Raw genomic sequence first — 14,664 nt, 5'->3', positions numbered from 1 at the left:
ATATAAAATAAATAATAACTTGTTATTCGGTTTTTTGGAATATTTGGTTCTTATTTTATAAACCAAAACCAATCCGAAATCCAAAAATAATAATTCGGTCTAGCTTAAAATCAATCCAAAAGTCCGAATATCCGAACAAAATAGTCCAATTCAAATTGTCCGATTGAATAATTCAGTTTTAACCAAATAGTAAACAATTCTATTCTTGGTAGCAATTTGTTTGATTATTTGTTGCGTGGAACATAATAAAACTTAATGACGTAAAATAAGATATTTTTGTATGTATGATAGCTTATTTTATTTCCTTATTTTTATTAGTTTATTTTAGATTTTTAGATTTTTTTATCATTAATGCATTGTATTTTATTTATTTTTCTTTAGTATGGATCGTACCGGGTGCTTGTTATGTTGCATGAGATATTTTGTAGGTTTTTCGGTGCTTGTTGCGGTTGCGGGTTGATTGGAGACGGGCTTAGTGGGCTCCCGAGGCATTATTGGGCCTGGCGGAATCAAAGAGGAGGAATTGGGCTTTGAAAGATATTGACTTGGATTATTTGGGCTTATGAAGATGGATCATAAATTTCTAATTTTGGGCTTGGAGCATCCATTTTGTGGCTAAATGATGATTGGTGCATTTCAAATTACATGGACAAGGAGGGGGGACGAAAGGAATCTTTGGTAGTGGAAGGGTGGAGTGGCTTGGTGGACCAATAGCATTACAACAACATTTGCGCGGGTGGAATTTTCGTCGCGCGGGTACCCGCGCAACTGCCCAGTTTGGGCATTTTGGTCATTTGGCTTGCCATAACCCTTGGGGATCAGATCTAGAAGCTCATTCACGATTTTCCACCATTGGAGACCTGTAAGAGGCGATTTTGGGAGCTAGAAACCATTTCCTTTCATCTTTCCAAATCTTAGGTAGTTTCTTTATGCAATTAGATTATTGTTCTTGTTACTTTGTTGCCATGAGTGGCTAATACTCTTATTTGGTTGACTTTGGCTGAAAACCAATGAATGTTTGTGGGTTTTGAAGGATTTATGTTGATTATCAATTTATTCCATGTTTATGATTCTAGTTTGCAATTCTTATGTTTATTTGATACTTTGATCATGAGCTTAGTATTTGATTGAGCAATAGTTGATTTATTTCATTGATTTTGCATTGGATCATTGAATTTATCTAGAACAAAGGCTTTATGATGGTAGAAATCATCTCTAGCTTATGAATCATATCTCCTTTATGGATTTGTAAGCATTTGACATCCTCTAAGAATTGGGGATTCCTTCATTCTTAAGGCTAATTGATTTCTTGGGATTAATTGCTTCAATTGACCCTTGATCTTAATTAAGAAGGTGTGTTGTGGGCTTCCCTAACCTCCATACTACCTATGAGGAATCTTGGCATATCATGCTTCATGATTGCTATAACCAATTTGGGATGAAGGATAAGCTTTGTATTAGATCCTAATGATAAACACACAAATGTTCGTTGTGTTGAATTGCCTTAGTTAACCAATTATTCACAATCTTTGAGCATCTCATCAACTTGCTTAATTGCAAGGTTTTTAGTTATTCAAGTATTTTAGTTTTCAAGTAATCAAACACCCCCCCCCCCTTTATTTTAATTGTAGTTAGTTAGTTTAATTTCACTAGTTCTATTGAATTGCATTGGTGATTGAATACAACTATTTCCCCGAGGATCGATACCCTTTTTTACCATTATATTACGTTTATTTAGCAATCAAAGGGTGTAATTTGCTTGGTAGGCTTGACATCCCAACCAAGTTTTGGCGCCATTGCCGGGGACATTGGTTTTTTGTTATTTGATTGTTTATGCCTAGGTCTACAAGAACCGGTGAACTACTCTACAATCCAGAAATTGAAAGAGAAGCAAAAAGGTTGAAAAACTTAGCCAAACAAGCAAAGCAACAACAACTAGTTCAAGCTTCTTCCTCTTCTCCACTAATCAACATAGAAGATCAAGTTCATACTTCAAGTGATACCGATACCAATCCGAGTTCTCCAATTGTTGGTCATTCCTTTGAAGACATTCCATTTGAAAACCACATAGCCATGAATCACACTCCACCTCATAATCCCAACCCAATCCCAATCAATCAAGATGCCAATACCCCACCCCATCAACCAAGACAACAACCACAAGAACCTCTCATTGATATGCCACCTTGGAATCAAACCCCTCCTCAAAACCAACCTAATTATCAACCACCACAAATACAAAACCAACACTTCCACCAAAACAACCAACCTCAAAACAATGCTTTTCAAGTTCAACAACAAGTACATTACCCAAATCAACCCAATTACCAACACCCTCCGATGTACCAAAACCCAATGTACCCACAACAACAACCTCCTTACAACCAATACCCTAACTACCAACCTTATCCACCACCAATCTACAATCCCCTACAATACCCTTACCCACCTTATCATCAACCACCCAATTACTTGCAACAATATCCCAATAACCCCAATCCACCCAATCCTCCTCAAGAGTTGACACTTAGACAAATGATGGAAACGGATGTTACTCATACACCTCTTGCTATTGTTTATCCCGCAAACCGTCGAGGGATTAAATTGAAGTCAAGTTTCATCCATCAACTTACCAAGTTCCATGGTTTGGATAGAGAAGATCCTCAAAAGCATTTAAAGTCCTTTCATATGATATGTGTTAGCATGTTGCCTGACAATGTGACATTGGATGATTTCAAGTTAACCGCATTCCCGCTCACCTTGGAAGACAAAGCTAGAGAGTGGTGATTCAACTTACCACCGGGATCTATTCACACATGGGAAGAGTTACTCAAGGCCTTCAATAGCAAATTCTATCCCACCTCCCGGATATCAAGCCAACGAAGTGACATTTTGGGGATTCTTTAAGGGGAAAATGAAACATTTCAAGATTTTTGGGAGCGCTTCAATAATTTGTGTACAAGTTGTCCTCAACACAATATACCCGAACAACTACTTCTTCAACAATTTTATGAGGGTATGAATGAAAAAGATCGGAGGATGATTGATGCTTCAAGTGGTGGTGACATTTTCAACAAAACCCCTCATGAGATCCGATTACTTTTTGGTACCATTTCTCAAAATCAACGGAATTTTGGGACTCGAAATGACATGAAGAGAAATTCTACACAAGTGGTTGATGAAGTTAGCAACACTCAACATTTGGAATCAAAGCTCTTGGATTTGACTAATGTGCTAAGTCAAATGGTGGTGGGAAGTGGTCAACAATTGATTGTATGTGGTATTTGTGCAATGACAAGTCATTATACGGATAAGTGTCCCACACTTGGAAGTGAACCGGAAGATGTGAATGCAATGGGCGGATATCAAAGTCAACCAAGACCCATGGGATTTCAAAATAACTTCAACCCAAATTGGAGGAATACCCAAAACAACCCTTATCCACCAAAGCAAAATCCACCAAATCTTTTGATGAGACCCTAACATCCACAATACCAATCCCAAAAACCTCCATATCCACAAAATTCTTATAACCCTCCACATTTACCAACACCCTCCACAACAAGGTCAATCAAGTGGTAACCATCAAATGAGCCTTCAAGAACTTGTTACTTCTCTTGCTCAAAGTCAAACCCAATTTCAACAAGAAACCAAGAATACTTTCTCCAACATTCAAGCACAAATTGGAGACTTGGCAACCGCTTTAAACAAGATAGAACAAAGGGGTAAACTTCCATCACAAACCGAGAAGAACCCCAATGTGAATGCCATCACCTTGCGAAGTGGGAAAACACTTGGAGAAAGTCAACCTAAAAGAGTTTCAAGAGAAGAAGAAGATGAAGTGATCATAGTGGAACCTCCAAAAGTTGTGGTTCCTCCAAAAGAACCGGTTGTACCAAATGTTGATCAACCCGACCCTTCCAACAAATCCATCAAACCATTGGTCATACCACCACCTTTTCCATCCCGTTTGGCTTCCTCAAAGAAACAAGAAGAAGAGAAAGCGTTTCTTGAGACTTTCCGCAAGGTTCAACTCAACATTTCACTATTGGATGCCATTAAGCAAATCCCACGTTACACCAAATTTCTTAAGGATTTGTGCACCAACAAGAGAAAATTCAAGACAAATGAGAAGATTCAAGTAAATGCAAATGTATCCGTGGTCTTCCAAAAGAAGCTTCCACCCAAATGCAAAGACCCGGGAATGTTTGCTATACCTTGTACCATTGGTGATTTACATGTTGAAAGTGTCATGCTAGATCTTGGAGCCTCAATCAACGTCATGCCATACTCGGTTTTTTCAATCTCTCAATGTTTGACCTTTGGAAGAAACCAGAGTCATTATTCAATTAGCGGACAAGTCAAGTGTATTTCCAAGAGGCATGTTGGAGGATGTACTCGTTCAAGTTAATCAACTAGTATTTCCCGCGGATTTCTATGTCATTGAGCTTGAAGAAAAGACTCCTTCCAAGTCATCTATTATTCTCCTTGGAAGACCCTTCATGAATACCGCTCAAACGATTATTGATGTCCACAATGGGAAGATCACCATGGAGTTTGATGGAGAGACCATTCACTTCAACATCTTCGAAGCAATGAGATATCCTAGCAATGTATCTCCATTGTATCGAGTTGATGTGATTGAGCCAATCACCCAATAATTATTCGAGTTATCAAATGGGAATCTTTTGAAGATGGTGCTTAACATGAGTCTTGAAGGTGAAAGTTTGAAGAATACCATGGATATGTATACATTGGATTCCGAAGTTGAAAATATTGTGAAGGCTTTAGAAATTACTAATTCCAAAAAGAGGGATGTTTCTCAAGTTGCCTTATCTCATTCTCCAATCAAGATGCCACCTTCCATAATCCAACTACCCAGACTTGAATTGAAAGCTTTACCTAGCCATTTGAAATATGCTTATCTAGGTCAAGATGGGACTCTACCAGTGATTATCTCTTCTCACTTGAACGACTTTGAAGAAAACCAATTGATTGAAGTCTTGAAAGAGCATAAAGAAGCCATGGGGTGGACCATAGCGGACATCAAGGGGATAAGTCCTAATGTATGCACTCACAAGATACTCATGGAAGATGATTGCAAACCTAGGAGGGAAGCCCAACGACGATTAAACCCTCCCATGATGGAAGTTGTCAAGAAGGAGATAATCAAGCTACTTGATGCAGATATGATTTATCCAATTTCTGACTCCAAATGGGTTAGTCCGGTGCAAGTGGTTCCCAAGAAAACGGGAATCACGGTTGTTGAGAATAACAAAGGTGTAATGGTACCCACTTGAGTTCAAAATGGATGGAGGGTGTGCATTGATTATAGAAAGTTGAATTCAAGCACGCGGAAAGATCACTTCCCTCTTCCTTTCATTGATCAAATGCTCGAGCGATTGGCGGGGAAATCGCATTATTGTTGCCTTGATGGATACTCGGGTTTTCACCAAATACCCGTTGCCCCCGAAGATCAAGACAAAACAACTTTTACATGCCCCTTTGGCACATTTGCTTACAAGCGGATGCCATTTGGATTATGTAATGCTCCCGCCACATTCCAAAGATGCATGGTGAGTATCTTCTCCAAGTATGTTGAAAGTATAATCGAAGTGTTTATGGATGATTTCATCGTGTATGGCAATTCGTTTGATGAATGTTTGGGTAACCTTAAGAAGATTTTGAAAAGGTGCATAGAGAAAAAGTTGGTTTTAAACTTTGAGAAATGTCACTTCATGGTTAATCAAGGAATCATTTTGGGACACATCATCTCCAAAAAGGGCATTGAAGTTGATAAAGCCAAAATTGATGTCATCCAAACCCTACCTTACCCAACATGTGTTAGAGAAGTGAGATCTTTCTTGGGTCATGCGGGATTCTATAAAAGATTCATCAAAGATTTCTCCAAGATTACGCGACCAATGTGCCTTCTTCTTCAAAAAGATATCGATTTTGACTTCAATGTTGCATGCCAAGAAGCCTTTGACAAACTTAAAGACTTGCTCACTTCCGCACCAATAATCCAACCTCCAAATTGGGAGCTTCCATTTGAAATAATGTGTGACGCAAGCAATTTTGCTATTGGAGCGGTCTTAGGTCAAAAAGAGGGAAAAGCATCACATGTCATCTACTATGCTTCTAAAACATTGGATAATGCTCAAGCCAACTATTCCACCACTGAGAAGGAACTTCTAGCCATTGTATTCGCCTTGGAAAAATTCCGGCAATACCTTCTTGGGACAAAAGTAATTGTATATTCCGACCATGCCGCATTAAAGTATCTCATGACCAAGAAAGATGCCAAACCATGGTTGATTCGTTGGATTCTTCTTTTACAAGAATTCGATCTTGAGATAAAGGATAAAAGTGGTGCCGAAAACCTAGTTGCGGATCACTTAAGTCGGTTGAATGTTGGCGATTCTTCTTCTCCTATCCTTGATGAATTCCCGGATGAGCACCTCTTCCATATCTCAAATTCAATTCCATGGTATGCGGATATTGTCAATTACTTGGTTACTAAAGAAATTCCTCACACCTTTACCAAGCACCAAAAGGCCAAGTTGAAGATTGATTCCAAATACTACGTATGGGACGACCCTTATCTTTGGAAACATTGTCTGGATCAACTAATACGGAGGTGTGTTCATCAAAATGAGGTCGAGTCAATTTTAAAATTTTGCCATGAATATGCATGCGGGGGACATTTTGGTCAAAACAAAACCATGCGAAAGGTGCTTGAATGCGAACTCTATTGGCCAACAATGTAAAGAGATACCTATCTATTTTGCAAGAGTTGTGATAGATGTCAAAGAACGGGTACCATATCCATGAGGCATGAGATGATTCAAAGTCCTATCCTTATTTGTGAAATCTTTGATGTGTGGGGAATCGACTTCATGGGTCCCTTCCCCGTTTCGTTTGGTTATACTTATATACTCTTGGCAGTTGATTACGTTTCAAAGTGGGTTGAAGCAAAGGCTACACGGCATGATGATTCAAAAACTATAATTGACTTCTTGAAGTCAAACATTTTCGCAAGATATGGTGTACCGAGAGCCTTGGTGAGTGATAGGGGCACTCATTTTTGCAATAAAATGATGGAAGCAATGACAAAGAGATATGGTGTCACACACCGGATATCAACCGCTTATCATCCACAAACAAATGGCCAAGCAGAAGTGTCAAACAGAGAAGTCAAACAAATTCTTGAAAAGACCGTCAACACTACCCAAAAAGATTGGAGCTTAAAGTTAGAAGATGCTTTATGGGCGTATCGGACCGCCTACAAAACTCCAATTGGTATGTCTCCATTCCGCCTTGTCTATGGAAAATCTTGTCATTTACCGGTAGAATTGGAACACAAGGCATATTGGGTGGTTAAAAAGTGCAATTTCACTCTTGAAGAAAGTGGAAAGCACCGAAAAATGCAACTTCAAGAAATCGAGGAGTTGAGAAACAAGTCTTACGAAAACGCAAGCATCTACAAAGATAAGTGATATGTGCATAATTAGTTAATTATTTAGCATATATTCTTAGTTATTTTTGATTAATTATGAGAATAATGTGGACAAAAGGTACTTAAAATGTTGTGAATTTTGTTTTCAGTCCAAAAGATATGCTTGGAAGCAAAAAGGAGAAAAGGGAAGCAATTGAAGATCAAAGAGTGAAAGAAGGTGATATACTCGGCGAGTAGAACGACCCTACTCGGCGAGTACACGAGGATATTCCAGAAGATAAATACGACTGTTGATTCAAGACGGATAAGTATGGATCTACTCGGCGAGTTGATTCTGCTACTCGCCGAGTACACCCTGTTTTGGGATATCTATAAAACACGAATCCTTATCTCATGGGATGATACTCCTGGCGATTTTTGAAGGTTTAGCTGCGACTAAGAGATTCAGAAGACGCTAAGGAACCCTAGGCTTCAATATTTGGAAGAATTCAAGCAATTAGGTTAATTCTACCACTTAGACTTAGGTATTGAATATGTTTACTTTAGTAAACTTTGTTTTTATGTTTGTTTCTACTGCAATTATGAGCTAAATTCGTTTTTGTTTCTGTTTGGGGAATACCAAAGAACTCCTATGGTTTGATTATTGATTATTGCTTAATTGTCTATTGGTGATTTATTAAATTAAGTTTGTTAAAGAACCTTATGTATTAATCACTACTATTTTCTGTTAATTGGAAGGCAATTAGGTTGCATGAACATCACTTAATTGTTAACCTCATATGTCTATGTGAATGCTAAACCATATGCTTAGAAGTAATGATTATGAAACTAAGATTAATAAGAAAATAGGAAGATTAATGTGTGAGCTTGTTTGAGAAACCATCAACAAGAGGTTAATTGAATTAATAACTTAATTGACCATTACAAATCTTATTCAATCCAAATAATTAATCTAGGGAATTAATTAGTTTAAACACTTGATCAACGCTTAAATTAGTTAATTGTCTAAGGGTTAGGAGTAATGAATATGAACTTAACTATTATAATTGGTAACCAATAGCAATTAATCTACCTTAAACTTAAATAACCATAGGAGTGAATTGGTTGAACCTAAATAGAAACATCTTTATCAAATTTGGTGAATAGTTGTTGCTTTAGTTAATTAGTTAATTTAGTTTGTCTAAGTTTCTAGTCTTGCAAAACTAGAGAAAAACCCTTTACTTTTATTATTTGTTTTAGTTAAAATTAGCTATTAGTTTAATTTTCCGTTCCCTGAGTTCGATACCTTACTTATCAATCTATACCACTTAAAGACAGGTTCACTGCCTTTGTGTGCTCAAATTATTAATAAAAAGTAGGGATAAAACTAGTTGGTTTTACACACATCAACTTTTTGGCGCCATTGCCGGGGAACGGTTCTAAATAATTAAGCTAATTCCTAATTTTTTCGATCCTTTGTGTGAGTTTACTTGCATAAAGTTCATTTATTGCAATTTAGTAATTAGTAATTAGGTTTTAGTATCTGTTTTAGTTAGTTTAAAACTTATAAATTTTTTTGAAATATCACTGATACTTGCCGAGTGCAATCGCACCTACTCGGCGAGTAGCAGTTTAGTCAGCAGTAGATTTTCTTTATTTTTACAATCTTTTTGTTCTTTTTACGCTTTTTATTTGATTGATTTCAGGACTTTCATGACCAGAGGAGCAAACACACCACTGGTACCCCCGTTTGAAGACCACGAATCCGCATTGAAAAGAAACAAAGGGAAGGACGTGGAGAGTTCAAGCACACCAAAGAAATCACCATTGTCCAACTTGAAGACTGTTTTTGGGAAAAAGAAGAGCAGTAAATCAGGAGCTTCTAGCGCTTCTTTGATAATTCAGGAGCCAATTCAAGAAGACATTGGATACGAGAGCGAGGAAGAAGAGGAGGCAACGTACGAGCAAGAAACCGAGTCGGAGGAAGAGTTAGCGTTCACTATGGCTAACATTGATGAAATCCCCATGGGAGAATGGAAGAAGAGGATGCACGACGACCATGGTCCGGGACTTGTGCAACCCGCAATTCCCGCGACTGCTACCTTCGAGCTAAAAGGTCATATCCTAGCTTCACTCAAGGAAATACCTTTCTATGGGAAAGATCATGAAGATGCCTACAAACATTTGGATGAAGTCAATGATGTTGCTGATTACTTCATTATTCCAAATGTAACCCGCGAAACTCAACTACTTCGTATGCTTCCGGTAACCTTCAAGGGTGCTGCTAAAGATTGGCTCAAGTCACTTCCCCCCGGATCAATCACTACTTGGGCCAGAATGAAGGAAGAATTTATGATCACTTTTGCCCACCATCCAAGATAGCCAAACTAAAGAAGGCCATTGCAAACTTTGAACAACAAGCTAGAGAGTCTTTATATGAAGCATGGGAGAGGTACAAAGGTCTGTTAAGAAACTGCCCACACCATGATCTAAACAGTCAGTAAGAAGTTTCTATCTTCTATGATGGAGTCAATGTCACAACCCGGCAGTTGCTAGACTCGCAAGGCCCACTTACAAAGAAGCCACCCCCGGTGATTAAAGAATTGATTGAAGAATTCTCTAAATACTCTAGAGAATACCACAACCCTAGGAATGATGTCACGAGGGGAGCTGCATATGCTGCTACTGAAGATTTATCCGCGGTCATGGCCATGTTAAAAACCATGGATAGGAGAATGGACAAAATGGATCAAACTATCCATGCTATTCGGGTGGGTTGTGAAAACTGCAATGGACCTCACCTCACTAGAGATTGCCATTTGGATGAGAATGGCAACAAGAAGGCACAAGCATGTTATTCGAGCGGTGACCGGTATGATGAGGACTGGCGCAAACAAAAGAAAGAGCGGCTGCCTTACGAAGAGTACAAGAAGGCCAAGGAGGAGAAGTATAGACAAAAAGGGAGAGGCTTTTATCAAAAGGAGGAGCCGGTGCAAGAGAAGAAGCCAAGCTTGGAAGATATGCTTACTAAATTTGTGGCTGCTTCCGAGAAAAGACATAGTGACCATGATGCTGCTATCCAAGAAACAAGAACCATGCTCAGGAACCAGCAAGCATCCATCCACAACATAGAAACGCAGCTTGGGCAACTTACTCAACAACTAAACCAAAGGTCACCGGGTGAGCTTCCTAGCAAAACTGAGAACAACCCACGAGGCGCACAAGTAAACATTGTCACAACAAGAAGTGGGAAGATCATCACTCCCCTGGTCCCCATTCGAACTGAAGCAACCAGGGACTCGCAGAAGGAAGGAACGGAAGAACAAGCAGAAAACCAAGATTCACAATCTGAGAGTTCTACTCGCCGAGTAGGGCCGATGGACTCGGTGAGTACCCCAGCAAAAACGAATGAACAGCCTCCTTTGAAGCCATACCAGCCTCCAATAACATACCCAGCCCGAGCCAAGAAAGAGAAGCAGGAAGAGGAATATCAGAAGTTTCTAGACCACATTAAAACTCTTCAAATCAATATTCCTTTCATTGAGGCCATCATGCAAATGCCCAAGTATGCTAAGTTCCTTAAGGAACTCCTCACCAATAGAAGGAAGATGGAGGAAGTGCAGAAGGTAGTGCTTAATGAGAATTGCTACTCCGCAATGCTAAACAAGTTACCAAAGAAGAAGGGTGATCCGGGGAGCTTAACTTTACCTTGCCAATTTGGCAACTTGGCTGCAATTCATGCCTTAGCTGATTCTGGAGCAAGTGTGAACCTTATGCCATACTCGTTCTTTAAGAAGCTAGACCTCCCGGAGCCAAGGCCAATTCGAATGGCAATTCATTTGGCAAACAAGACTGTCACCTTCCCAAGAGGCATTTGTGAAGATTTTCTAGTGAAAGTGGACAAATTTGTCTTCCCGGCTGATTTCATCATTCTAGACGTGGTGGCGGATCCGCAAGTGCCGATTATCCTTGGAAGGCCCTTCCTCAACACAGCTAGCGCTATCGTAGACATGAGAGATTCTAAGCTCACATTGCGAGTTGGGGACGACTCAGTAACATTCGGGGTAGACCAAGCCATGAAGTACTCAAGGAGTAGTGACGACACGGCTTTCTCAATCGACATGCTCAACGAACTATTGGAGGAAGACATACCTGAAGATTCCAGCAAGTTTGCAGCTTTGGATGAAGCATTTGACCCAGAAAAGGACTTATTAGAGATTGAAAGACTGTTGGAAGAAGCGGAGTATGAAGAAATAATGAAGCAATCTGAGAGCCCTACTCGCCGAGTAGACCCGATCTACTCGTCGAGTACATCTAAAGAAAAGCCAGAAGTCGTGAATGCAGCTGCAAACTCGCCGAGTACCATACCTGCACTCGGCGAGTCCGTCACTAAGAACAACCAAATGGAGCTTAAAACACTACCTGACCATCTGGAGTATGCCTTTCTGGAAGAAGGAAATCAGAAGCCTGTGATCATAGCCTCGGATCTATCCAAGACGGAAAAGGAAGAACTTGTACACGTGTTGAAGAAAAGGAAAAGAGCCATCGCATGGAGCATCTCCGACATCAAAGGAATAAGCCCATCCTATTGCTCTCACAAAATCAATTTAGAAGAAGGAGCAAGGCCGGTGGTGCAACACCAAAGACGATTGAACCCGAACATGCAAGAAGTCATCAAGAAGGAGGTGGTCAAGCTCTTAGATGCAGGAATCATCTACTCCATTTCCGATAGTCCATGGGTGAGTCCAGTCCAAGTGGTGCCCAAGAAAGGAGGAATGACGGTCATCACCAACGAAAAAGAACGAGTTAATTCCAACGCGAACTGTAACCGGTTGGCGAGTGTGCATCGATTATCGAAAGCTAAACGATGCAACTCGCAAAGACCATTTCCCCCCTCCTTTCATAGATCAAATGTTAGAGAGACTATCAGGCCATAGCTATTACTGCTTTCTAGATGGGTTTTCAGGGTATTTTCAAATACCCATAGACCCAATGGACCAAGAAAATACCACCTTCACATGCCCAAGTGGGACTTTTGCCTATAGATGCATGCCTTTTGGACTATGCAATGCACCTACGACATTTCAAAGGTGTATGACCGCCATATTGCATGATATGGTGGAAAAGTTCATGGAGGTCTTTATGGATGACTTTTCTGTATTCGGATCTTCTTTCCATGACTGTCTCACAAATCTTGACTCAATGCTTGCTAGGTGTGAGAAAACCGACTTGGTCCTAAATTGGGAAAAATGTCACTTCATGGTCAAGGAGGTTATAGTTTTGGGACACAAAGTCTCTAAAAAGGGAATTGAGGTGGATCGGGCAAAGATAGACACCATTGCCAAATTACCCCCACCAACTAATGTGAAGGGCATTAGGAGTTTTTTGGGACACGCAGGTTTTTACCGGCGTTTTATAAAGGATTTTTCCAAAATCACGAAACCTCTAACACAATTATTACTAAAAGATGCACCCTTTAATTTTACTAAAGAGTGTTTAGAGGCATTTGAATTTCTAAAGGAAAAATTAACTAATGCCCCGATCATTATAGCACCAAATTGGAACTTACCCTTTGAGATCATGTGTGATGCTAGTGACTATGCACTAGGAGCGGTCCTTGGTCAAAGGGTTGATAAGCACTTTCAACCCATCTATTATGCAAGCAAGACCCTAAACCCCGCCCAAGAGAATTATACTACTACTGAAAAAGAATTGTTAGCCGTGGTTTATGCTTTTGACAAGTTTCGCCCTTACTTGGTTTTATCTAAAACCACTGTTTTTACTGACCACTCGGCTATCACGTATTTGTTTTCCAAACAGGATGCCAAGCCAAGACTAATACGATGGGTGCTGCTTCTTCAAGAATTCGATATAGAGATACGAGACAAGAAAGGAATGGAGAATGTAGCGGCCGATCATTTATCTAGGCTCGAGAACCCGCAATTGCAAGAAGATAAGGATGGAGACGACTTTCCGGATGAATACATTATGGTGTCCGTGGGAGAAGAGCCATGGTTCGCAGACATAGCTAACTATTTAGCTACAAATTATGTCCCAAAGGAGTATAGTAGTCCACAAAAGAAGAAATTCTTTGCGGAGATCAAATATTACTTTTGGGACGATCCATACCTCTTCCGAAGCTGTGCGGATGGAATTATAAGAAGATGTGTGTTCGGGAAGGAAAGCCGAAGAATACTAGAACATTGCCATAGCGGGCCCACGGGAGGACATCATGGAGCACACTATACCGCAAAGAAGATCTTTGACATTGGGTTCTATTGGCCTACAATCTTCAAAGATGCAGCCCAATATGTCAAAGAATGTGATGCTTGTCAAAGGGTGGGAAACATTTCATCTCGAAATGAAATGCCACAACATAGCATTCAAGTGTGCGAGGTGTTCGACGTATGGGGCATTGACTTCATGGGACCTTTTCCCACATCCAAAGGAAACAAGTACATACTAGTGGCGGTCGATTATGTCTCAAAATGGGCGGAGGCGCAGGCTTTACCTACAAATGACGGACGGGTAGTGGTATGATTCTTAAAGAAACTATTCTCCCGGTTTGGTGTTCCGAAGGCCCTAATTAGTGACTGAGGCACACACTTTGCCAATGATCAATTGGAAAAGGTGCTCAAGAAATATGGGGTGACCCATAAGTTCTCCACGTCATACCATCCACAAACGAGTGGACAAACTGAAGTGACCAATCGAGCCTTGAAGCGTATTTTAGAGAAGTCGGTGGGAAGCAACCACAAGGAATGGTCGGATAAATTGGATGACACGCTATGGGCATTTCGTACCGCTTTCAAAACACCTATTGGTACTACACCATATAGGTTAGTTTATGGAAAGCAATTCCATTTACTGGTTGAGATCGAGCATAAGGCATATTGGGCTTTAAAGAGGTGAAACTTCGATATAGAAGAATTGAAGACCAACCGTTTGATGCAAATGAATGCCCTTGAAGAACTCCGAAATGATGCTTATTCTAGTTCGTGGCTCTATAAAGAAAAGAACAAGAGATGGCATGATAAAAGAATCAAGAGCAAAGACATTCATGAAGGCCAAAAAGTATTGCTTTTCAATTCCCGATTAAAACTTTTCTCGGGCAAACTTAAATCAAGGTGGGATGGTCCCTTTTTGGTCAAGACGGTGTTTCCACACGGGGCTATAGAATTGATATCAAGAGACGGCACACCATTCAAAGTAAATGGTCATAGAGT

The 14,664-nt window shown here is 40.0% G+C and overlaps 1 protein-coding gene and 1 non-coding gene across 2 annotated transcripts; one reads left to right on the top strand and one right to left on the bottom strand.

Annotated features, from left to right (window-relative positions):
- The first annotated feature begins 3,589 nt into the window (after positions 1-3,589).
- On the top strand, positions 3,590-4,661 carry LOC145046456 (uncharacterized). The gene is made up of 2 exons (XM_078994741.1): positions 3,590-4,229; positions 4,330-4,661. Exons 1-2 carry the CDS (start codon positions 3,590-3,592, stop codon positions 4,659-4,661), a joined length of 972 nt encoding a protein of 323 aa, XP_078850867.1.
- A 5,161-nt stretch (positions 4,662-9,822) lies between these two features.
- On the bottom strand, positions 9,823-9,929 carry LOC144999033 (small nucleolar RNA R71). Its single transcript, XR_013660560.1, has one exon. It is a non-coding gene; the product is annotated as a small nucleolar RNA R71 (small nucleolar RNA).
- Between the last annotated feature and the right edge of the window lie 4,735 nt (positions 9,930-14,664).

Source organism: Lactuca saligna, chromosome 5, assembly GCF_052625555.1.
Source record: "Lactuca saligna cultivar CGN05327 chromosome 5, ASM5262555v1, whole genome shotgun sequence".
In the NCBI taxonomy this organism is placed as follows: Eukaryota; Viridiplantae; Streptophyta; class Magnoliopsida; order Asterales; family Asteraceae; genus Lactuca; species Lactuca saligna.
The sequence above is the reverse complement of the archived record's forward strand: the minus strand, read 5'-3'. Positions and strand labels throughout refer to the sequence as shown.